The sequence below is a fragment of the Nymphalis io genome, chromosome 7 (assembly GCF_905147045.1).
Source record: "Nymphalis io chromosome 7, ilAglIoxx1.1, whole genome shotgun sequence".
Classification (NCBI taxonomy): Eukaryota; Metazoa; Arthropoda; class Insecta; order Lepidoptera; family Nymphalidae; genus Nymphalis; species Nymphalis io.
Window position 1 is genome coordinate 5,111,017 of NC_065894.1, and position 24,619 is coordinate 5,135,635.

General features: G+C 31.6%; 1 protein-coding gene across 3 annotated transcripts in view; it reads left to right on the top strand.

Annotated features, from left to right (window-relative positions):
- LOC126769384 (fasciclin-2) overlaps nucleotides 1-22,184 on the top strand; it is a 111,896-nt gene extending 89,712 nt beyond the window's left edge. The window contains exons 2-16 of one of the 3 annotated variants that reach the window (XM_050488127.1): nucleotides 10,479-10,641; nucleotides 10,968-11,128; nucleotides 11,250-11,374; nucleotides 11,453-11,593; nucleotides 11,666-11,800; nucleotides 11,879-12,186; nucleotides 12,277-12,398; nucleotides 12,601-12,751; nucleotides 12,828-13,020; nucleotides 13,152-13,426; nucleotides 13,500-13,647; nucleotides 13,895-14,087; nucleotides 17,521-17,716; nucleotides 17,928-18,032; nucleotides 19,309-22,184. In XM_050488127.1, the coding sequence (XP_050344084.1) occupies nucleotides 10,479-10,641; nucleotides 10,968-11,128; nucleotides 11,250-11,374; nucleotides 11,453-11,593; nucleotides 11,666-11,800; nucleotides 11,879-12,186; nucleotides 12,277-12,398; nucleotides 12,601-12,751; nucleotides 12,828-13,020; nucleotides 13,152-13,426; nucleotides 13,500-13,647; nucleotides 13,895-14,087; nucleotides 17,521-17,716; nucleotides 17,928-18,032; nucleotides 19,309-19,438 (2,546 nt within the window). In that variant the 3' untranslated portion in view covers nucleotides 19,439-22,184. Of the gene's footprint in view, nucleotides 1-10,478; nucleotides 10,642-10,967; nucleotides 11,129-11,249; nucleotides 11,375-11,452; nucleotides 11,594-11,665; nucleotides 11,801-11,878; nucleotides 12,187-12,276; nucleotides 12,399-12,600; nucleotides 12,752-12,827; nucleotides 13,021-13,151; nucleotides 13,427-13,499; nucleotides 13,648-13,894; nucleotides 14,088-15,094; nucleotides 15,920-17,520; nucleotides 17,717-17,927; nucleotides 18,033-19,308 lie in introns of those variants that run through there. The other 2 variants (XM_050488128.1, XM_050488129.1) reach the window with 2 other exon arrangements.
- Nucleotides 22,185-24,619: the final 2,435 nt, after the last annotated feature.

The following is a 24,619-nucleotide window of genomic DNA, read 5'->3' on the forward strand; positions in this document are numbered from 1 at the left end:
TTGAGAATTTTTTATAATTTTGAAATTGGAAAGTAAGAAAATTATATATGTGCGTATGAATTATTCTAGCGTATGTATCACTCGTCTATAATTTAAAAATAAATCGATTTACTTTAAAAATAAAACTACAGTTATTATCTACCATTTCCGTAGTTTTATTTCTTTTTAGTATTTCTATTCGAGTTAATTATCTGTAATGTCACGTGATGATTCGGTTTTCATAAAAGTAGTTTCTGCGTTGTACTTTAGCTAAACTTTAATGCTTAAACCGTGCTCCGTTCATTATGTATGATATTTTTTACTTTTTTACTTTCTAAGTTATCTTAAATTTTCTGGTAAAAAAAAGCATTTTTAAAGCTTACGCAAGGTGTAAGCTATAACTGAAATCTATTCCATACTTTATACGTGACAGTACACAGATAAACCAGAAATATAATGCTGTACTATAAGTAGTTAACATTTAAATATAGAGAGAGCCGAGATGGCCCAGTGGTAATAACGCGCGAATCTTAACCGATGATTGTGGGTTCAAACCCATGCAAGCATCACTGAATTTTCCTGTGCTTTGTGATTATAATTCATCTCATAAGGTGGAAGGAAAACATCGTGAGGAAACCTGCATGTGTCCAATTTTACTGAAATTCTGCCACGTGTGTATTCCTCCAACCCGCTTTGGAGCAGCGTGGTGGAAAAAGCTCCATACCTTCTCCTCAAAAAGGACACTCACAGGCTGTTGCTGTGTGTGATTTAAATATAGTATTGTATTTATTTCATACAACAAATGGCGTTCTTGATAATATTATTATTCGTTACAAAAATAATTTAAATTTAAAACACATTCCTGGCTTATAAATGAATATGAAGTTTATTTGTCAAAAAAAATTAACAACGAATTTTTCATTTGAATGATTTTTACGCACTGTTATAGAAACCGTCACCTACCTGCCTTGCCCAACGTATTCTCAGAGGGTTAAAAGTATCTAAAGGATTTTAAGTTTTATATCTAACAGTTAAGGTTGATATCAAATGTGCTTAAATATAATAAGTTCAAGGCTGCATTTGACGAGTGCCGCGGGCGACACCTTGGAAAATTGGAAGGGAAATATAATTGGAAAATTATTCGGGTTCGCCACTTTCCTGGTACGAAGCGCATTAGAGCATTAGCTTTAGTGCCTCAAGCGTTTTATATTTCTTAACCCTTAAATTGAAATAACAGTTCACAAACATTGTGTAAGAAAAAAACATATAATAAATATGTTATGTAAAATGAATATGTTAAAAATCATATAAAATTAATTCAATTAAAGTATAATTTTACTAATAAAAGTGATCTAAATATTATTAACATTTTGCTTTATCTCATTCGAATTTCCTTGTTCATATTGTCGAGTGTATTTTCGGGTAAGTCTATAGTAATTAAGTTGTGTAAATAAGCGCTGCCATCGCTTAAACTATATTCAGCGAAAGAGTTGAATTCAGCGACTATGAAGTTCTATAATTATGTGGTCTGTAATCAAAGAAAATAATCTACATGTTTCATGTTTTCACATAAAATAAAATTGTTTAAAAAATAATTAATTAAAAGTAATAAGTAATGTGCACATACACGTACAAACAAACTTACAAACGCGAACACATGCACTTGCACACATATCTATAATAAATTATTATTTAAAAAGTAATTTGTCTATAAACAACTCATCATTTTTTTACAATTACAACTTTTTCTATGTAATTCCGATTAATAATGCGATCAAAAATTCCTATTGCAAATAAGGTAATATAGACCGATATATTTGTATCATTAGATATGTTTATTGTTTCTAGAAATAATAAAATCAAACACAATTTCCTTGCTTGTCAAGAATTATTCTTTATGTCATAAAGAAAGTTTTAATTATAAATAATAATTAAAATCTCATAATCATATCTTAGAAAATTATAATTAATATAAATATCCCGCTACTACTATGTTACGTATTTTTTACGCTTTAAACTTAACGGAGTTTAATAAATTTTTTTCTTTTAAATTAAAAAATGTTTATATAAGTGTTTTACTGTATATTAAAATAGAATTGTACATTTTGTTTTTGAAATTTTAATAGTAAAATATGTATTAAATGTATAAAACTATGAAACTGTAAGTTATAATGTCCACGTTAAATACGTATTTAACTTTTAAAATTTACGTGTTCCAAAATTTAGAACTGTTTATTTTCATTGCGATATTTCACTTATAATTAGACGCGTTGAGATGTTTTCATGGTATGCTTACTCTCATGAGAGTTTGTTGTCACGTGTCTCTCTGAAATTATGGCTGTTATGCCGTCCACGAGCATCCTTTGGAGCGCTCAACAACGCTAGGTGCTTTGTTAGCGTTACGTTTCCGTCTATCCGTGTATAATCCTAGTTAATTCAAAGCGTTATAACGCGAGTAAACGTGTACATCTAGCTAATGTTTGGAAGAATTAGCGTTAATATTTTTGCTGCAACGCGTATCACGTAGACACCCTTCTGTGTAACATTTCGCAAACAGTGCGTGATTGAAGTCGGAGCGATCGGCTTTTCGAGCATCTCGATGACAACATTTACATTCAATGTTTTTGTTTATGTTTAGATTTGTGCCAACGATACTCTAGCAAAGTGCTAACCGTATTTACAGAGGAAATTACGTTTTATATGTTTTTGTACGTCTTCATACCAACAAGTCTGGTTTATTCCAATATAAATTGCTATGTTTAAGATTTATACTGAAAAGTCAGCTAGCCTTATTTACAAACATGAGGGGTGCGAGCCGATAATTAATCTGGCCAGACGGATCGTCGGAGGTGCGGAATACAAATCATGGTTGACGCCAACGTGATTATTGCGGATTCCTTTTTATACCTATGTATGTACGTCTACATTAGCAACAACGGTCAGAGAATTTTAAATACTTAGTTCAAACTTTAATTGATAAATAAAGTAGTAGTGCGGAAGACACTGGTGGTAGGGCTTTGTGCAAGCTCGTCTGGGTAGGTACCACCCACTCATCAGATATTCTACCGCAAAACAGCAGTACTTGGTAATGTGTTCAGTAAGCCAGTGTAATTACAGGCACAAGGGACATAAAATCTTAGTTCCCAAGGTTGGTGGCGCATTGGCTATGAGCGATGGTTGACATTTCTTACAATGCCAATGTCTAAGAGCGTTTGGTGACCACTTACCATCAGGTGGCCCATATGCTCGTCCACCTTCCTATTCTATAAAAAAAAAAAAAAAAGACTTATATATGATTGTAATCTAGGCTGCATTTGAATAAAAATGATCATTCAATTTCTCAACGTTTAAGGATAAAAGCCTTTTATGTCCACAACAGTACATGAAAATTTAAATAAAGGATCACCTTTGTAAATTGCTAGCGTACAGGATGTCGCTCAAAAGAGTAAAATTTTCAAGAAAAATGAATTTTTCCGCTTTTGCATTACAAAACATTGTCACAATGGCGATTATATGGAATCGCAATATAAAGTACAAGATAATATGTGTGAACTTTATTAACATACATACAACATAATAGAACATAACATCGACGATAAATGATTATTGAAGATAAATTAATAGGTATTAAAGATAAATAGGAAATATACAACTAATGTGTAGGTATATTTAAAAAAATGAATAAAGTTTTATTAGTATCAGAAATTGTGCTTTAAAATTGAATTTAATCAGTGTGTAGGTGTCGACTTGCAAGATTGGATCAGTGGTTTATTGGTCGAGAGACGAATCATCTTGAGGACATGCTTCCGTTGAATGATGTAACACGTCACGTATATTTATATATGCACATATCAAATTACGAATTAATTTATTATAAATGTGTAATCTGTTTAAATAAATTAATATATACATATTGTTGTTTTTTTATTGATTACGAACGTATTGTATATAAATTTGTATTATTGACGAAATAATCTTGTAGAACATTTAATTAAATATAAAATTTTGTATAAGGAATAACAGGCAATTTTATTCTTCCAAATTTTAAAACCTTATTTGAAAGGCGGAACAAATTCACGTACGTATAAAGGCAGAAATAAATTTATAAAAATGCAATCATATTTCTCTTTTGTGGGCTCTAACCCAAGAACTAGGCTTCCAGGGGTTAAGCTCGCTAGGTATTAGCCAGTAATTAATGGTCTGCGGGGTAGACAGGGGTGAAATTGGATCAATTTGCTACCTATTCTCGTATTTAAAGGGTGCTGGCGGTAAAACGGCAAACAAAACTAATTAATGCCAAACGTAGATTAGGTGCTGTAGGTATTTGGAAGAAAATTTTCTTACTCAACCTCCCTACAAACATTTACATGTGGGTTCAATAACAACCGGGAGAGGTGAATTGTTTTCTCGGAAATTCAACAAAAATTTATAGCACCCCTGGGACAGTATAAATTTCAAACGCAATAAAGCGGTCTAAAATGTTCGTCGTAAAAATTTTCCGAATTCAGCACATATTGAGTGATCTCCAGTTCAAGGAGCATGCTATGAAAAGGCTGACCCTTGTATTTAGCTATTGTTTTAAGATTCCACTTCGTTACGCCTCTGTACTCAGCGAGTTTTTAGATAGGGCTTTTAATGTTTTTTTTACGGAGGACCCTTGCGTTTAACTGATAATGAAGGCGAGGGAGTTTCCGATGTTCGTCCGTAGAGAAACTGTAAAAGAGAGAATTTATTGCTACGACTGAAGCGGTTTTCATTACACGTAATAGCGTCGTTAATGGTTATCCTAAATACTTAAACACTTGGTTTAAAGAATTCGTAACGTACTTTAGATACATTCATAAATTATGTTGATGGCACAGTCTACAAAAGGGTTAAGATGTTTCAAAGGAGAAAATTACTCATGAATTTCCTTACATAATTGGATTAAAGCATTTGTTGCCTATTAAAGTGCTTTGATGATGTTCTTTTGATTTTAAATATATTTTAAAAATAGAACCCAAACGGAAAATCTCGTAAGCAAGCAAGGTTCTTCGGTTAAGAAACTTAAAAATTACTCCGACACGAGTAACTACTTCTATTAATATATTTTAATAAGATTATTTATATCACGGAATTTTATTGATTTCATATTCATTTATTCATTTCATAACATTAAAATTATTGAATTATGGAAAAACCTTGGAAATGTTGTTTTAAATTTTCTTAGAATTTTTTTAATAAGCAATTTTCAGTCTATGCCTATTTTCATGTTTCAAATATTTATCTCCTTAATTCTACAATACGCGTTGTAAATTTAATTGCAATATATTGTTATCGAACGAGTTATTCCGAAATGTTTAACCGAGATGTCGCTATTAAATTAAATGTCGGGTCCATGAGTCATAGTTCTAAGGAATTCAAGACTCCCCCGCAATCAATCCGCAACAATAATTTATCTCATTTCCCTCAACGTTTGCCCATTTAATAAGGTTGATATTGAAGTCAAACAGAATAAACTTGGGTTTGTATTATAATCGCTTTTAATTTAGAATGCTTAATAGTTATGCGAAGTATTAAGCTGTATGTTGTGTTCCGTAGAAAATTCATTAAATTGACATTTTTTTATTATAAAAATTTGTTTTTTTTTTTATATAAAATAGGAAGGTAGACGAGCATATGGGCCACCTGATGGTAAGTGGTCACCAAACGCCCTTGGACATTGGCATTGTAAGAAATGTCAACCATCGCTTATAGCCAATGCGCCACCAACCTTGGGAACTAAGATTTTATGTCCCTTGTGCCTGTAATTACACTGGCTCACTCACCCTTAAAACCGGAACACAACAATATCAAGTATTGCTGTTTTGCGGTAGAATATCTGATGAGTGGGTGGTACCTACCCAGACGAGCTTGCACAAAGCCCTACCACCAGTTTAATTAGTTTGATTTGATTTTTTCATTGTTTTGATATGAATTCCATGTATTAAGTTATAATTTCATATTAAAATGATCAAATTTATTAATTTAGTCGTACTCTATAACAACTATTCCACTATTTAAAGCTATAGAGTTTGAATGGCCACATCTCAGAATCTATCAGTCCGATTTGAAGATATATGTTTGCGATAGGTTTTTATTGAGAAATGTTTTAGACTATATAAGATCAGTATACAACTGACGAAGGAGGAGCAGCGACACTTAACTCGGGTTGATCACGGTGCCGCTAGTATACTCATAAATATATAAGGATAAGTTAATATCGTATTCGTTTATAAAGCTTTACAAACAAAGCGAGATCAGTGGAACAAGGGCGTATTAATTCACACTAGATTAGGTGCTTTCCACCTTTGTGATCTAATCCAAGTTTAAGCGATAATACAACAGATTTCTTGTTTTCATCTGCAAAGACGTACCCATGTTGCCGCCGGTCCCTCGGGCGACAGTACGTTAGGGGAAGGTGGGCTTAATTGGGAAATAATGCCGGAGTAATTAATCACGATGCCCTTCGTATAAAGTAGATAATATTCTGACGATAAAGTAGAAAAAATAATTAAAGATCAGACTACAGACAATACTTTATCCATAAGGATTAGCAGTAACGATCGAACGGATGATCCGACCAAGAATTGAAAATAAATTGACTATTTATGAAATATAAATATTAATAACAATATTTGTCAATATTGTTATTTGTCAATATTGTTATTGATATGTTGGAAAAGCGCTGAAGAAGTAGTACAAGCATTTAGTAAGTCTTTTTCATTAAAGTAATTTTAGAATTATAGAGTTATTAATAAATTGTTCATTAAATACAAATTAACATCAAAGTCACGTTACAACATCACTGGTTCACACAGCCCGTAATCTACACGTATCATAGTAATTCCACACATACAACAGTTCAAATTCCCTTGTGTCCAGGATTGTATGAGTAATTTCCACAGAGACGTGAGTCACTGAAGTCTCCGTCAGACCTGAAACTGTTACGGTTCATTTCATCGGTGTGAGATTGGCTTATTGTTAGGTTAAAGGTGGATTGAAAAAAGGTTTTCTTCAAAATAGAGGGATTATGTTTAAGGAGCCATTTCTCTGAAAGAAAAGTTCTAGCGTAAATGTTATTGTTACGTTTGTTCGAAGAATAAAATAATTTTGAAGTTAAACTTTAATGCGTGACTTTTAAATGTTGATTTTTAGTGAACGGTTCGATTTGCGTCTTTTCAAATTAAAACGGTTCTGACTTTTCTCTTCCGTTGCGAGTAATCAGTCCCACGTGCTCTTTTTAAAAAGCATTTCCTCTTTTGGTTGTTATTTTGTTTATGTGAAAATTTAATTAAAATTAGTTCATATATGTGTGCGTATATTTTTCGTAAGTAATTACATATCTCAATTTGTATTATATTCGTATCTTAAACGAAAGTGAAGTAAGGGGAACAGCAGCTGGTATAAAAGCTGGTGTAAAACCTGTATAAATGTTCACATTGTTCATATATTATATTTCATTTCATAATTAATTTTGACAAGTGTTATAAACATAATCCTTTAGCTTGTTCTACAATTTATTACGGCCACAAACGAAACCGCCTATTTGCCAGACTGTCACTATTATTAATGGACTCAAAAGCCTTGTTAGGATCCAGAATAAACGTAATTGGTAATTCAAAACCGCGCAGGGTTTCAACTAGTGATGGTTCGGTTACGAAGCACACAAATTTTCTACAAACCCTTTAATCCGACGCTCGCTTATTTCAATTGTACACTAAGTAACTTTCATATAACATGTATCATAGTGCTTTAAGAATAAGAATCAAAATGCAACATTCATTCAGCCTATGCATGTACCTACCCTCATTGGTAAAATTGTCCACGGTCTCCCCAATCTCCCCTCACAGAATGTAATTTTGGTTGTGCCTGAATAGACTTCGTTGTAAGCTATTGATGAAGGTTGGTGATTATTTTATTGTGGCTAGAGCTTTAGAAAATAATCTTAGAAATATAAATATATAATTCATGTTTTGTATTTGATACTTCATATTTCTATAATTATGTAACAGATTAGGTATACAGAAGTTATGTTATTCATAATAATGGATAACGCTGTTTTATATGCGAATATAATTTTATTTCTATCACAGTTTTTTCCTACGTTCCCCTTCCCTTCACATTTATAAAAAAACAATTATTTCAATATATTAATTCAAGTAAATTTTTTTCAGAGTCAATATATAAAGGCACTTACGTCTCTTTTAAATTTGGATATAAGTTATGTCTATCAACTTTGTCGTGCTTCTACTGTTTTATTCCTTTACTGAGATGTTCATGTTTTAAGAAATCAGGAGTTATACGAGTTGTAGTCAGTATTTTCCTCTATAAAGTGTACAATTCGTATAAAATGCAACGAGCGCAGTTTGTTTGGAAAACTCGGGGAAAAGGAAGGGTCTTGGTACGCACACTGAATACCTAAAAAGTGGTAAAAAATTCTACGTGCCTGCCTTCATAGAATATAACAGTACGGTGGGCAACTCTAACACCTTTAGTTTCTTACCCATTGTAATAAGGATCAATTTCCAAAAAAAAACCGGGTCGCTAACTGTTGTATCAGATTATATTTGAGTTGTATGACAAGCGTGTATTGTATCAGAATGGAAACCATCCTCCATACTAATATATCATATTATAAGTCGTGCGGATGTATGTGACGAACATGATTTTCATTATTTAGTTTGAATTTGTTTTTTTATTCATTTATGATAAGAATGCTAGTTTTATTTATCGAACAAAGATCTCATAAAATTTAAAATGATCATCGTATATAAAATTAGTAATAACCGTAAATAATAATAAAATAATATATGCATTATTTATACAAATACGTGTATGGCCGAGATGGCCTAGTGGTTAGAACGCGTGAATCTTAACCGATGATCGTGGGTTCAAACCCGGGCAAGCACCACTGAATTTTCATGTGCTTAATTTGTGTTTATAATTCATCTCGTGCTTGACGGTGAAAGAAAACATCGTGAGGAAACCTGCATGTGTCTAATTTCATTGAAATTATGCCACATTTGTATTCTACCAACCCGCATTGGAGCAGCGTGGTGGAATAAGCTCCAAACCTTCTCAAAAAGGGAGAGGAGGTAAGGCCCAGCAGTGGGACATTAACAGGCTGTTACTGTTACTGTACTGTTACTGTATAAATAGTACGTCATATAAATAGCTGTAAGCTATAATGCAATATAGTAATAAGCTATAAAGCAATAGCTAAAAGGCAATTTCTATCAAGCAACCTAAGCGTAGATTAGAAATATTGCTACCTTATTATTGTTGTATTCGACATTCTACTTTCCAGTTCTTTGAAAATATTTTAGTCAGAAACATTTCATTTAAACGTTATTAATACACAAAAAGGTTTCGCTTAAATTCAATCTTGAAATTTTTACTCATAACCAAATAAGTTACACTCCAATACCAAGAGGCTCTTGCTTTACAATTTTGGGCTATAACAATGCTATAAAACTTGTGCCTAAATTCAAAACCTCATTAACAGAACACGGTACTTGTTACATTATTAAGCATAGGTATGTTACTTGAAAATTTCTCTAATAAGCAGAAACTTCTCGAGCTTGGAGCGCGGATTCAAGGAGGCTCAAATTGTCTTGCGAACTCTATTGATCTTTGCTATGCATCGTCTCAGAAGTTTACTAAACGGAAAGAATTTACAAGCAGCAAGCAGTATGAGTACAACATAACATGCATAACTTTTGTAAAATTTATCTATTAACTATTCAGTTATTTGTTTTATAAAAGTATAATATTCCTTTATAATTATAATTTGAATGAATAAATTTTATTCATATGTATTTCCGAAATACCAAAAAAACCGCTTTAATTTTATTCTTCAATATTCATTCGATACAAATCGAAGTAAATTAATGTTTAATTATATTTAACATAAAGCGGTAGAAGAAATAATACAATGATGTCATTAAAGTTTGTCTTAAGCTTTATCTTATTCCCAGTGATATCTAAAGTTGTGGGAAGTGTGTTTTTCTAATACATAATGCTATCTAAACCCATAATTCATTACAAAGTCTCTACTTTAAAATACTCTAAAATACTATTATTTTAGCGAAAGTTAGCTATTAACGAGTTATATAAGTATTGTTATAAAAACTGATAAAACAACATATTTTGTATATGGCTTAGAACTTCATTATTTTGTTGTTAAAAAGCGAATTTAATAGTTAATTTGGGTCGTAGTCCGGAGTAACTTTGAGGAATAATAGCAACGAAATACGAATCTTCGTCACGTGCCTCAGAATAAATTGCGGTAAACTTAATTAAACAGACCGGGCCTCTCCGGCTGCCCTTCGTTACAACGGAATCAAATATTTTACGAAAAAGTTCATCCGAATTTATTTAAAATCCTTAGTTAGAATTGCTTATCTGTTTTATAAGATAATATCACAGCTCGATTGAATTTATTCAAAATGAATGTTAATATTTGCATTTCTTTACAGGCTGTTCTTCACAAACGCTGAGAATATTTCCGATACAGAAGCAACAGACGGTGGCCGTGGGTAAGTCCGTGGTGCTGACCTGCCAAGCGGACGCTCCGGACCCAGCACTTGTTACGCAACCTCAATGGCGTGACCCTAAAGGGCTTATTATAAATGAAGCAGCGTTAGTATTAATTTGTTATATGTCTATATAATAAGTTAAAAATGTTGTTTTATACTCCTGTATTATATACAAAATAATAAACGCGTAGACAAGCGTTAACAGATTTTTGTACACGTGTATGAATGAAAAATATTTTTAATAAACTACAACTTTCTCTTCTCCTTAAAAGAAATTAAATACATATTATACAACATATCATATTACGACTTCAAAGTTTCGTATCACGAATAAATAAATAATGTTTGACATTATAAGACCTATGTTAATTGACATACGATCGAATATTGATAATTAATGGTATGTTAATTTCTGTTTCAATAATTTAGAGCCGGTACTAGACCAGAGATCTACACTGAACCGATGCCCGCTAAACAATTGCAGTTGCTCTACATATCGTCCATCACAACCGCAATGGCAGGCAATTACACGTGCGAAGCGACCTACACGAACATGCCTCTCAGCGCGAGCGTTGTCCTGGAAACATTTGGTATTGGTTTCGTGTATATTAACGTTGCTAACCAAACGTCCTTTTTTACATACTGAAAGCAGTTTCAAAAAATATTTTGGTTTCATGAAAGCAGATCCGCAATATATGATTTTTATTTCAGTTGCTATAACCTGGACGAATGCAAACGAAAACCAATATGCTACAAAGGGAAAAGATTTCAAAGTAATGTGTGAAGTAACAGCTGAGCCAGCTCCGTCAGTAGATTGGTTTAAAGAAGGAACACCTGTAAGACTTACAATAATAATAATATAATTATTTAATTTTTCGAAATATTTGGAAATTAAATAATATATCTTCTTACAGATATTGACGGGTGATAGATATGTCATTCATGCCAACGGTTTGCTAATTAATAATGTTCAAGAAAGTGATGATGGAACTTACACTTGCCGAGCTGTAGTTATCCAAACGGGAGAATTAGCTGAGAGGAATATTAAACTGGAGGTAAAATATCTTGACGCTATATTTTATTCACAAATGAAGATCTGTTATAATTCTTTATGTATTAAATTTTAGGTTTATACTGCACCGGAAATGGAAGAACGTGAAACTAAAGTTGAAATAAAAGAAGGCGAATCTGCAGCAATCACGTGCAAAGCTAGAGGAAAACCACCACCGACATATTCTTGGATTAAGGCTTCTACTCGAGAAGTAATACTACAAATGCCCGTTCATTTATTTTATATATTATTAACTTTTGAACAAATTTAACCTTCATTACTATTTTAGAACTTAGGAACAACGGCACGGTTCAGTGTCAACGAAAACACAGGACTTTTGACATTTGATAGAGTGGAAGCAGGAGATTATGGCAAATACATCTGCAGTGCCGTCAATCAAGCAGGACATAACGAAACGGAAATAGAAGTAGAAGTTTTAGTACGACCGAAAATTTTCGAACTATTTAATACCACATCAGCGGAAAATACTGAAGGAAGGTTAGAATGCAAAGCAACAGGCCGCCCGGCTCCTCGGATCAGTTTTAGAAAACTTAGCAACAGTGAACGATTCTTGAATGGTCCTAATGACGATGGAAGGTAATAATATCACACGTTTCGTTGAACATAAAGTACCCTATATCTTATACCATATTTTAATGTCTAAATAATTTGATGTTTTAATTGTAGAATTACGATCGAAACAAGCAGTCGACAAACTGGAGATCAGATGCAATCTAGTGCCGTCATAACCATATCGAAATTGAATAGAACAGATGACGGATTATACGAATGTGTTGCTGAAAATGAAGGTATTTTTATTTTAATAATTATAATATTTTTAATTATACTTCTTATAATATGATGTAGCTTATAAGTGTTTATTTGTGGTCTATAATATTACCTGCATAATTATTTAGAATGTGGCTGTCGTTGCCGAAATCGGTCAGCAGGATAATCATTGTTTAATTATGTTTTTAATTATCTATAATTAAACTATTTTATCATATGTAGGTGGCGAAGCGAGAAAAAATGGTCATCTTACAGTTCAATTCAAACCATCATTCGAGCATATGACAAATGTACCTATTTGGAGCTGGAATTCTCAACCTGTTAATATTAGTTGTGTCGCGGAAAGCATACCTAATGCTACTATTAAATGGAAGTGAGTAAACTTAATAATATATAAAAAGGTGTATTTTATTTTAAGAGTATTTCATTTATTTTTTGTTTCTTTGTAGATTCCATGAATATGACTTGGTAGAATCTCCGCATGTAAGAATATATGGCTCAGGACCAATCAGCTATGTGACTGTAACACCTCTTGATAGGAGCCTTTACGGTGTTTACAAATGTATTGCTACGAATACTCTAGGTGAAGCGGAGCACATTATTCAATTGCGAGAGGCTTTTCCACCTGGACCCGTTGTACAGGTAATTGTTTTTTTTCTTAAATAATGTTTTTTGAAGTCACAATAATCCAATAATAATATCAATTTTATAAGTCTCTAACAAACATAAAAGTTTTGTTTAATATTATTGTATTTATCAAACCGGTCTTTTAGGCGAGACAAGAAACAATAACGGCGACATCGGTATCATTCAATATAGTTGGCCCAGCCGAAGAAATGGGTCCGCCAATATTGGCTTACACGACGCAGTACAAGGAAAATGGGAACTTCGATTGGAATCTCGCTATGAATAGAACTTGGTCTGTCAATTCTCCGTATATTATTGAGAATTTGAGGCCAATGTTTACATACGACTTTAGGTTCGCGGCTGTCAATCAAGTAGGAGTTGGAAGCTGGGGAGCACCTCTCACAGTTATTATGCCCAGAAGGTAAAATAATAAAAAAAATCTATATATTCTTCGTCAATGAATCTTTGTAATTGTAATTAATTTTAAATCCTAGGTCACCACCGGAACAACCCAAATGGAGGGAAACGATTAGCTCAGAATCTCTTATTCATGGAAAGTATGCGGATAGGTATGAACTGCAATGGAGAGTGCCGGCTCATAATGGCGAACCTATCGACATGTATGAAATTAGCTACTGCCCGGTAAGTATTTCTTCCAAAAAGTTTTATTCAGTTAAATTGAAAAAATAGTATTTTCTTTATTTTACTCCTTACAAGTACTTAAATAAATTATTTTTATAATATTATAAATATGCACTAACTTAAAAAAGAAATAAAAAATAAAAACATATAAAAAAGTAAGCATTTTAATCAATTTCGAGTATAATATTTGAAGGATTCAATAGATAGTACAAAGTGTTACGCAATTAATAAAACATTTTATTCACAGGTATTGAAAGTTAGTGGCGAATGGCGTGTATCTGGTGAATCCGATTGCCTAACTGAAGAATTAAAATCTTATGAAGCGATCAATTATGAAGTACGAGGCTTACACCCGGATACCAGATACAGAATGCACGTACGCGCTCATAATGTCCTTGGATTCTCCTTGCCTGCCCAACTCTACGTTCAAACTGCTCTCGGTGAGTACCAAGACCATAATGAGATTCCTCTTCGCGCTGGCTTCTACGACGTTTACACAGCCGACCCTCATACTTCCACAGCGTTACATACTGTCTCTTCTGTTTTGGTTCTGCTTTCGTCCATTCTCGTACGTTCCATTTTGTGAAGTGCTCGTTATTGCAGTGTCTTTTAATGTTTATTTGCTACATTATATACCTTTACTTATTTGAATTTTTCTTTGGCTACGATTCATCATTGTTTTCAAGAAGTAAATTTTATTTAATGAAATCTAAGGGTAACTAAGTATTGTGATCTACGTAGTATTCAGATCCGTTTACAGTGAACAATTTTGTATCATTTATTTTTTACTTTTATAATCCGTTATGTTCTGTTTCATTTTAGTGCTTGTTTCATGTAAAGCTTATTGTATACATTTCTGTAGCTTTTATTTTTCATATAACATTATTTAAACAAAAAGTACAATTTTTATGTTTTAGATTATAAGGCATTCGTTCCACAGCTATTTCATTGTTTGGTTTTGTATTTAGTTTCGATTGAAGATAGATTTTGCTTAAAAATTACAAAGTTATGAAGTCTTGCCTTAAATATATAGCTCAAAGAGTTATTGCCGTTGTTATTAACGCTGTAACGTCATTTATTTTATATTTTTAAGTCCTTATTTTTTTTAATTATGTTTTTCATTTTTTTTTTTCAATATTTGGATACATACAATTGGCGTTACAGTCTTAAAGCAGAATACGATATTTTAATGAATAAGTCTTTCTAAAAGCTTTGTTGCATGGGTTTTTTTTATGTATTATGCATTTAACGACCAATACCCATTCGCATCTGTGTAGTTTTAACAGGACCATATATTTTTTTAGGATTATTTTACTTTTAATGGTAAGTTTTATTAAGTTGGTATTTATAATGCCTTTGTGTTTTATCATTGTAGATACATACTAGTGTTGCAATTAATAAATTTGCAAATATATTATAAATATTTATATAAGTAAATATTTTTTAGGTAATCCAAGTGGAAGTCCAAGCACTTTCCAATGGGCTCACAATAAAATGGACATCTTAATTACGCTACTTTTAATATATATCCTTATATAAAATATCATACATGTAATAATAATCGAAATAAAATAAGTCCAAAGACGACTGTTATTTAGGAATTTTTTGTGATAAAAAAAATTGTTGTTGTATAAATAGAATATAAATCAGCTCACAATAAAAAAGTCATCATAAAATGATATGAATAATTGTTGGTGGTGATTATGTTGTACTAAAACTGAATTCGAAAGGACTAGAAGCTTTGCTATCCCTTTTTAACCGAACACATAAGAAAAAGATGGTAATATTTTTAGCCCTGTCGAGTAAATTAACTTGAGTTTAAGATACAACAGAATTATCCACCTAATTTCCTCATTTTTAAAATTGCTAAAATTTATTCCCGTTAGTGTAGATTTGATGAAGACTATGATGTTGCATTTAAAATATAGACGGTAGATAGTTAATTGGCAAATAAATTTACACTGCCATGATGTAAGCCAAGAGAACTTCCTTTTGGTATAAGAAATAAGAAAATTTCTCAACCTAGTATAAGAATTTTTGATGACTATTTTATTCGTTTAGTAAAAATCTTTCTAAAAACATTGATGTATTGCGAGAAAAATCGTCCAATAAATATCGAGAAGAGGATGGTCGATGATGTAATATTGCTGACCTGTTAAGAAAATAGAATTAAGTAGTTAGGTGGAAAAGTTTTAAGTGTCGTATTGGAATTGTGATGAGATCGGGAGGTAAATTGACCAATGTGAACAAAATAAATAATACGAAAAACGGACGAGTTTGTGATTTCAATTATTTCTTTAAATTGAGTGAAGCTAATATTAATAATTCAAACTATTAACCAATATATGCCGAGAAGTTTTTCATTATACATACTATATTGTTTATTAAAGAGCTTAAATTAATTCGTGTAAAACACATTTGTTATCTGAAAGGTTTTTTAGTGAGTTTTGGATTAGCTTCATTCATTCTACACCTGATAATTCCTTCTTTGACAATAGCGATTGCTTATGTTAATTGTAATGTAAATAATATATCAAAATAAAAAAAACCCTTAAAAGAAAGCTGTCAAGATGCTTATCGAGGAATCCATTTAACCCCTTTTGAATGTTGATTTGAAAAGTGTGTTTGTGTCGCCCTGATCCAATTATGGGTAAATATATTTTATAATAATAATCTTATATAGTTAATCCTGCTATATTTCTTCTGGAATGTACTAATTACTGTACTGCATGAACTTCTCAATGCTAGATTTATGTATTCCCACTCTTTCAATATTAATTATACTATAAACCATTCGCATGGTCCTTTTTATATAAAAAAAAATAGTTAGGACTTTTTATCATAATCCATTGTACTTAGATATCTCCCGTAATTTTATCACAGTAGCAGAAATTAAAATGTTTAGTATACGGTAGTGATGATATACGATTACTTAATATTTTAATTAATTTATTACAAGCATGTGTCAAAATTTTTGTAAAATTCATCGAATACGATGGCAACTATTGTGTATTATGGAAGTACTTTTATTTTTATAGAAGGTTTACGGAACAATTTAAATAATTTTTAAGTAGCGCTAAATTATATTTGTAGTTTGAATCGCAATTATCGTGTCATTGTTCTAAATATGAAAATCGGTAAATTGTTTCAAGCTACAAATAACATATTCCTATTTTACGCCTTATAGCGAAGGGGCTCGAATAGTGTGAACGGTGATGGTTCTTAGACGTCCATCGATATCATAGTTTTGTTTTTCTATTATGTTATACCTTAGATATAAATATCCGCTTATTATAGATTCAGATGTTTTGTCATGGGGTTTGAAAATTTATGTTGCGTCAATTCGAGTTATTTGGAATGTTTGCATCTTGACAACTTTTCTTTCTTTTTCTATTCGTAATTATAAGATTTGCGTTTATGCATCATTACTGTCGCTATAAATATTTTATATCGTTTCATTATTCATTCAAACCCCATTTCATTAGGATGGAGGGCTTTCATGTTTAAAGAATATATAGTCTATGTGACATTTTGGAAAGATTGTTGTGGTGATTGGGTGCACGTTTTCTTGGTTTGAAAGCACTCCTGGTTCACCAAAATCGATTGTAATAAATGCTTATACTTTCCTTTAAGTCGTTTGTCTTAAGCCTAACCGCACAAGCACCGGCAGAAATGCATTTCTTACAATCTGTTTTATCACATAACATTATATTTAGCTTCTTCATTATGATGCATAAAACTAACTTATTAAGAGCAGTAAATATAAAAAAAAATCTATATTATGTATTTCAAATTTAAACAATGTATTCAAATTTACTGCTCTTATTTATATATTTATTTAAATAAATTCCTTAAATATTTTCATTTCGACAGGAGTGGAACGGTCTGGCTTTGCTCCGCCGCATCTATTATCAAGTGGTGCCATCATTGGACTAGCGTTGTCTGGAGTTTTGATCTGCCTCATTGTAGTGGATCTACTCCTACTGTGCTTCAGACGGCAAGGCGTCATTGCAACAATTTGCGGTAAACGAGTCAAGAAACACAGCGACGACGAAGCCAAGTTAGGAAGGTAATATATGTCTACAGTATTTCATCAAATATGTTTTATTAACTTTCAATCTTGTGTCAAAGATCATTTAATGTTAGACATAAATTCCGAACTGTGATCATTTTGCACTTCATCGACATATAAATTTGTTCCTTTACCGCCATCCGGTCCTTTACATCCTATCGTTCCGTAAAAAGTGTTAGTGTCGATGAGAGATGTTTCTGCCCGCTAGTCTGTACGGTTGGCGCTTCCCGCTCCCTTATTGCAGCACGAAGCCGCGCGCGCCGCCCTCTCCCGCGCCCCTGCCGCCGCCCGTCAAGCTCGTGCCGACTCCGACGTAAGGCATCACATGAACGACACGATTTCGTTTGCTAATTTTCGAAATGTTACATATTTTTCATCGGTTTTTGAAGTGTTCCTTTTTCTAGCTTATAACATTTAAATAAATCAAAAATGCAATATTTTAATTTAATAAAACTATCGAGTTAATAGAAAGTGATATTCGACATTAATGTTTTTTTCCGGATTTAAGTTCTCGTTGAAATAATATTTAGTTTTAATAGTTATACTCCTTACTTTAAGTTTTATCAAAACTTGCAGAAGAAATTGGAAGAATATATAATAAGCTAGCGACATTTTGCGTGTGTAAATATTTTAAAAACCGATAAAATATTATAGCGATATTTCGAAATTCAGCATTCGATTTCCTGCATGCTTTGTGTGTGCAGACGCTATGGTCTGGCCCTTGTGAGGAGAATATGACAAATTCTTCGAAGAACGTAACGGGTTTGAATAAAGCTACAGTTAATGCAATAAATGTATGCTTTTCGCCGGGGCCGACCAATTGTAAATATTGAGATTGGACAAGCTTAGCGTTTAAGCCTTTGTAAATATGCTAGTGGTCGTCTTAAAATAGCGCATTAGCCTTTAATGTACATTGCGTAGAATAGACAAAGTTACTCGATATAATTCATTTTGTATCTGTAATTATATTCAATAAAAACTTTGTGATTTTCGAAATTGACTCGGTGCCTTCTTTAAAACTGATTCGAAGTTGAACCTGGAACATCTCTTAAGACATTTATTTAAATGTTACCAGTTTTTTTCGACATCAATCATTGTTTTTTTTTTTAAATCATTATTTGTATATATCAATTTTTTTCTCATTCATCCCATTTTTTTTTTCATCCTGATTGATGTGTTTTTTCATCTAACATACAATTACATATAAAATGCACGTTTACTAATGAATTATATTTATTGTCTTCTCCACGCTGCCTCATCCCGGCCACTTGTAGTTATATCCCAACTACGCCAGTGTAAGATATACATAATATTATATGCAACTATATCAAAGCGCCACAAATACGTTGTTTATTTATAAAACTAAAGCCCATAACTGCTTGTTAAAGACTATATTTAAGCTTGATTTTTATTTTCTTTTTTTACGCACGTTGCATTTTAATTAAAGTGTTGCTACTTTAATAATAAAAATAATTTGTTTTTAGTTTGATTTGGTTATTTAATAAAGGTTGTGTGTGTAAATATGTATACAAGTAAAATATAATACACTGCGAAGAGAAAAGTTAAAGATTTTTATCCATTTTCCACAGAGATGAAAAGGAACCTCTCAAAGAAACTGGGGACGACGCTATAAAGAGAAACTCTTCGGTCGAATTTGACGGACGTAGGGTATACGCGACCAGCACAGGAACCATTATTGGTAAAAATTCAGCTGTTTAAAAATCGAATACGAAATAAAAGTCACGAAAATCGATTCAAAGATTTAAAATTCGAATTCGTCGAACGAGTAAGTTAATTCGAATGAATATTATTTCCGATTGAAATTATATTACGAGTATAAAGGCTTGTGTATTTGTGATGAGCGCGACCAGTATTCGTAACTGCCAAAAGACGGATTATATCGTTTATTATTAAGAGCATGATCAGCTTTATTGCGTCGAATTAGATTTAATATTTAATAACACGATTTTCTATAACAATATTATATTTGAGATATGTAATGAAAGTAAATAGTAATAAATCAAGCTTAATGTAACTCTGTATGTTACGTTATATAAAAATAAGTTCGTAACGTTTTAATTAACAAAAATATCTCCTTTGTGTACACAGTAAAAACAATTTAAATGACACACATACATGCATATTGCTTCAAGAGGTACAATTCGTGCCTTTTAGAGATTATTGGTACTATCATGAGGGTATTTATAGTATAGATAAGATTGTATATAATATTTTTTACTTTATAGAATAGAGCTTTGATGTCACAAAATATGACGTAATTGTCATCATTTAAAATCACAATATTTTACTATTAAGCCCAGTAATTTTATAGGCATTCCCCAATGTATACCTTATTCAAATCCAAGAAGGAGTAAAAATGAACAATCCTTAGATTGACATATTCCATACGAATTGCACTAGCAATTCTGAATTGAATGATTAAAACCTCTGCTATATTACTCACTACAAACAGTTCTTGATTAATATGTATTTAGTTATGTAATATAAATACACTATTCTATACTATTAAACTACATACTTATATCCATTTAAATTTTTTCTTCCAAATCTCCTGTAACAATTTTAAAAAGCCATTTTTTCCAAATACGTCATATCCGATCTCGACTCCTATAAATATTTCGCGTCGATTCGTTTGTTTTTACTCCTCCTATGGTTGGAATAGGCTATAGATAGTCTTTATATAATTTTAAGGTATTTTGTTAATTTAATATTTTTTCGAGAAATTATTAGCCGACAATGTTAGTAGTAACGGCCCGTGAATGTCCCACTGCAAGCTATATGCTGCAAGTATATAATATTTAAAAAAAAAGGTCGTCTTGAATGAAAAACTGAATAGATGCACGAACTTTAATATAATTTTAATGTGATGTAAATAAGTTATTTATAATTATGTAAATAATAACTATATTTGTTCATGTCATTTAGATTAAATGTGGGAATGTTTGCATTTGTTAGTAATATATAGCTTTCACTAATCAAATTGGTATTGGACAGGATCTCTATTTACTTCTCGTCTTATATAAATGTTAGCATATAAATTATAAATTAATATTATCAGTGTGGAATGATTACATTTCAATTTGTTATTCGTACAATATATATCGTAGCATTTAAAAAGTAAATCGTAATTTAAATTCAGTTTTGTTCGATATTACGCAATAAGTGTAGTAAATCAGTTTTATTTAGAGAGGCTATCATCTAATATTGAAGTGACGTAGATCTTGAAATCCGACTAAGCTGAGAATAGCGTCGTAGAATCGATCACAGTGCCTGTTAACTCGTTTTGTATGTTATACCGCATTTGAATCATTAACATATATGATATATGATTATACCTTAGTTTTATTTATACATTATTATGAACAAAAAATCAATTTTTTTTTTAACTTTAATGATATTATTATAACAATATAACATTATTTTTTGTTCCTACATAAACTATTCGCATGCATATGCATAGTGTGAGAATATACTTCTTTACCAACTAGTGGAATTTATAGTATATTTATAGACCACTAGTAGCCCTCCGCGGTTTCGCCCAACTATGGATGTACTTTGTCCTTTTCTGCACCCTTTGACAAGGTGTTTGCAAAATTACATAATAATCGGTTGATAAGTTAAGACGTAAGAGCGTAACAAACAAATAAACAAACAAACACACTAGCATTTATAACATTAGTAAAGATTTTTACATTATCAAATTTTTCGTAATTGAATATTTTCACAATTTTGATACAGGCTCTTTTGTACACGAATTTTATAAGCACATATACAACTATATATTATAACATCGGTAATATGCACACAATTAGTAATATTGTCTGTATTCTGATTTGTCTTATTGGAAATTACATTGAAGTGTGCTCAAGTCAATTTAGTCTATTGACCCACATACACATATGAAATACACAGATTGAAAATGTGATGTCATAAAAATGAATATTGTTCCAAATTCAAATAATTAAATTGTTTTTAAAATTTTGACTTGATTAATCGCACAGATAATTAATTCGTACACCTTCGTGTGTCCTCCATAAGTGACGCTGTAGAATTTAATTTATTTGGCATACTAATGGCCATAAAATAATATACATACTAAGTTAGATTTTATTAGTACCACTACATTAACAGTTTTATTTGATAAAGTCTTACCACGAAACCGCATCGATGTGAAAATTACAATCAAAATAGTTTTTTTTTTGATATACAATCGTGCAAGGTCGTAACAATATGAAATTGATTTTTGTTTTTTTTTCACATTACATATTACACAAGAACTTTCTTCATACATTATTTATATTGTATTTATTAAATATTATCTTAATGTCACAGCTTTAGGTATAGTATACGCATCTAAGTCTCTTGAATGTATGCTTTGAACAAGATGTTATCGAGAAATATTGTAACAACTGAAATGCGCATTTTTTATAAAATAAATGTCTTTTATAAATGACGTTTTTTATTTACTTAATAATGATATGTTTTAATAACTTACTGATTTATTTGACATTATGGCAACACAGCCAATGATAATAAAATAAATTAAAAAAAAAACAAGCTCACGAAAAGCCGCAAACAACGATACATTTGTTTTATTGCTTCTATATTACAATACATAATTATTTATGCACAACGATAATAAAGTATAGATTTTTAAAAACATTCTTTTATTTTATAGAATATTATTATTATCTATAAAATTCATTTAAAAGAAGAAACAAATGTCAAAACATTTTAAGTGATCTTTTTATTGGCGAATTAAGAACCATCTGTCATTTCACGGCAAATAAAGTTATAAGGACGCATTTAAAATGTATAAAACATCGATTTATTCTTGTTAGAGGAACAATAAGCGGTATACACAATGCCGAAAAATACGCTTTTTAATCGCAGCTCCTATTACATTGTAATCTTGTACGAGGGTTGCGCCTGAGCACGGAGCCCGTATTAGTAACAATAGCGCAAATGTTGGGCAACAACACTTACGCACTTATTAACAATAGTGATGTACTATCATGGCTACAAGCTATCGACGAAAGTTAGCAAATCGGTAAGTTGGTTGATGATTGGGCCCGCTTTATTGTACATATGAAAATTTAAGCGGGCGGCTTAAAATTTCTTAAATACACGGGTATTTAAGAAATTTTAAGAACCGTAAGTATATTTTTGTTTATTTGAAGTTCTTATAAATTTTAAGTACTTTATGATTTCATAGTGTAATTATTTTGAATAAGCTACTTGTATTTTATTAATCAATCTGTTTTTATTATTAACACGTTATGTATTTTATGTTAAGAGTAAACTAATTTGTTGAAATACCATAATGAGAATACATCATAAGAAACATCGATATAATTAACGTCACTATTTAAAAGCTATGCGTCACGCTTCTCTCAATGGGGTGCAGTCAATCGCTGTGGTTTAATACATTTTGAGGAACGGTCAACAATGACACACCCTGTATCACGTTATTTATGGGATATGTAGTATGGGGAACATATACGTGCCATATCTCTCCACGCACATGAAAGTGATGGAATTGTTCTGAATCACCTCATCGCTAAATCTTAAACCATTATATTCACAGTTCTATTGATTTTAGTCATTTTAGTATAATGAATATGTTTTTACAAAGTGATGAGAGGAAATTCCATTATTATTTTAAAGATATCCATAGCTAAGAGTCCCGACTCGCCATCCACGAAACACTATTAAAATATCAATTTCATACATTTGTACGAATAAATATATCCTATTAAGAAGATAAAACGCTTCGATACTGATTGATTCACGCAGGTTTATTTAAGCAGACTCATCGAAAAAGTCATTTTTATTGCAAAACACAAACTAAGTATTTAAAAATACACACAGGCATACATTAGCAAGCTTTTAATTATTTTCTTTTAGAATCATATTACTTATTGAACCAACGTAGCTTAAAGTATTTATTAATACTCATAATATTTTTATTATTGAATTGATGAATGAAGAGTATTAAGAACCTGAAGGAAATTAAAATGATAGCTAGAAGTAATATTTTCAAACCCTCACGTCAAAACTAATTTCGCACTACGCCGACCCTACAAGCCCTTATTGGTTATCGGGCACAACAATTAGGGTTTGACACGCGCAGAAGCTTACGTTTGCTCCCTTTTAAATAATTACCTCGGTAGCAGATGACAAGGATTACACCCGAATACTGCAAGCCCTTTAATAACCTATGAAATAAAATGTGGGTCGTTAGTGATACACGAGCCAAAAAATATCTCAATAAGTCGTAGTTAAGCCGTCTATTCTAATAAGGATTCAATTGAAACTTTAATTTATTATAAACAGTGGTGTATGGATATTTTTAAATCGAAAAATAATACATAACTTAATAACTCATAGTATTTAGTAGTAACAGCCTATGAATGTCCACTGCTGGGCTAAGGCCTTTTCCTTTTTTTTTTTGATGAGAAGGTATGGATCTTATTCCACCACGCTACTCAAATACTCCAAGCCGAGATGGCCCAGTGGTAAGAACGCGTGAATCTTAACCAATCGTGGGTTCAAACCCGTGCAAGCACCACTGAATTTTCATGTGCTTAATTTGTGATTATAATTCATCTCGTGCTATACGGTGAAGGAAAACATCGCGAGGAAACCTGCATATGTTTAATTTCACTGAAATTCTGCCACATGTGTATTCCACCAACCCGCATTATAGTATTTGACATAAGCTAATTCGTTGTTTCTGCATGTGTTTAATTTCACTGAAATTCTGCCACATGTGTATTCCACTAACCCGCATTATAGTATTTGACATAAGCTAATTCGTTGTTTCTGCATGTGTTTAATTTCACTGAAATTCTGCCACATGTGTATTCCACCAACCCG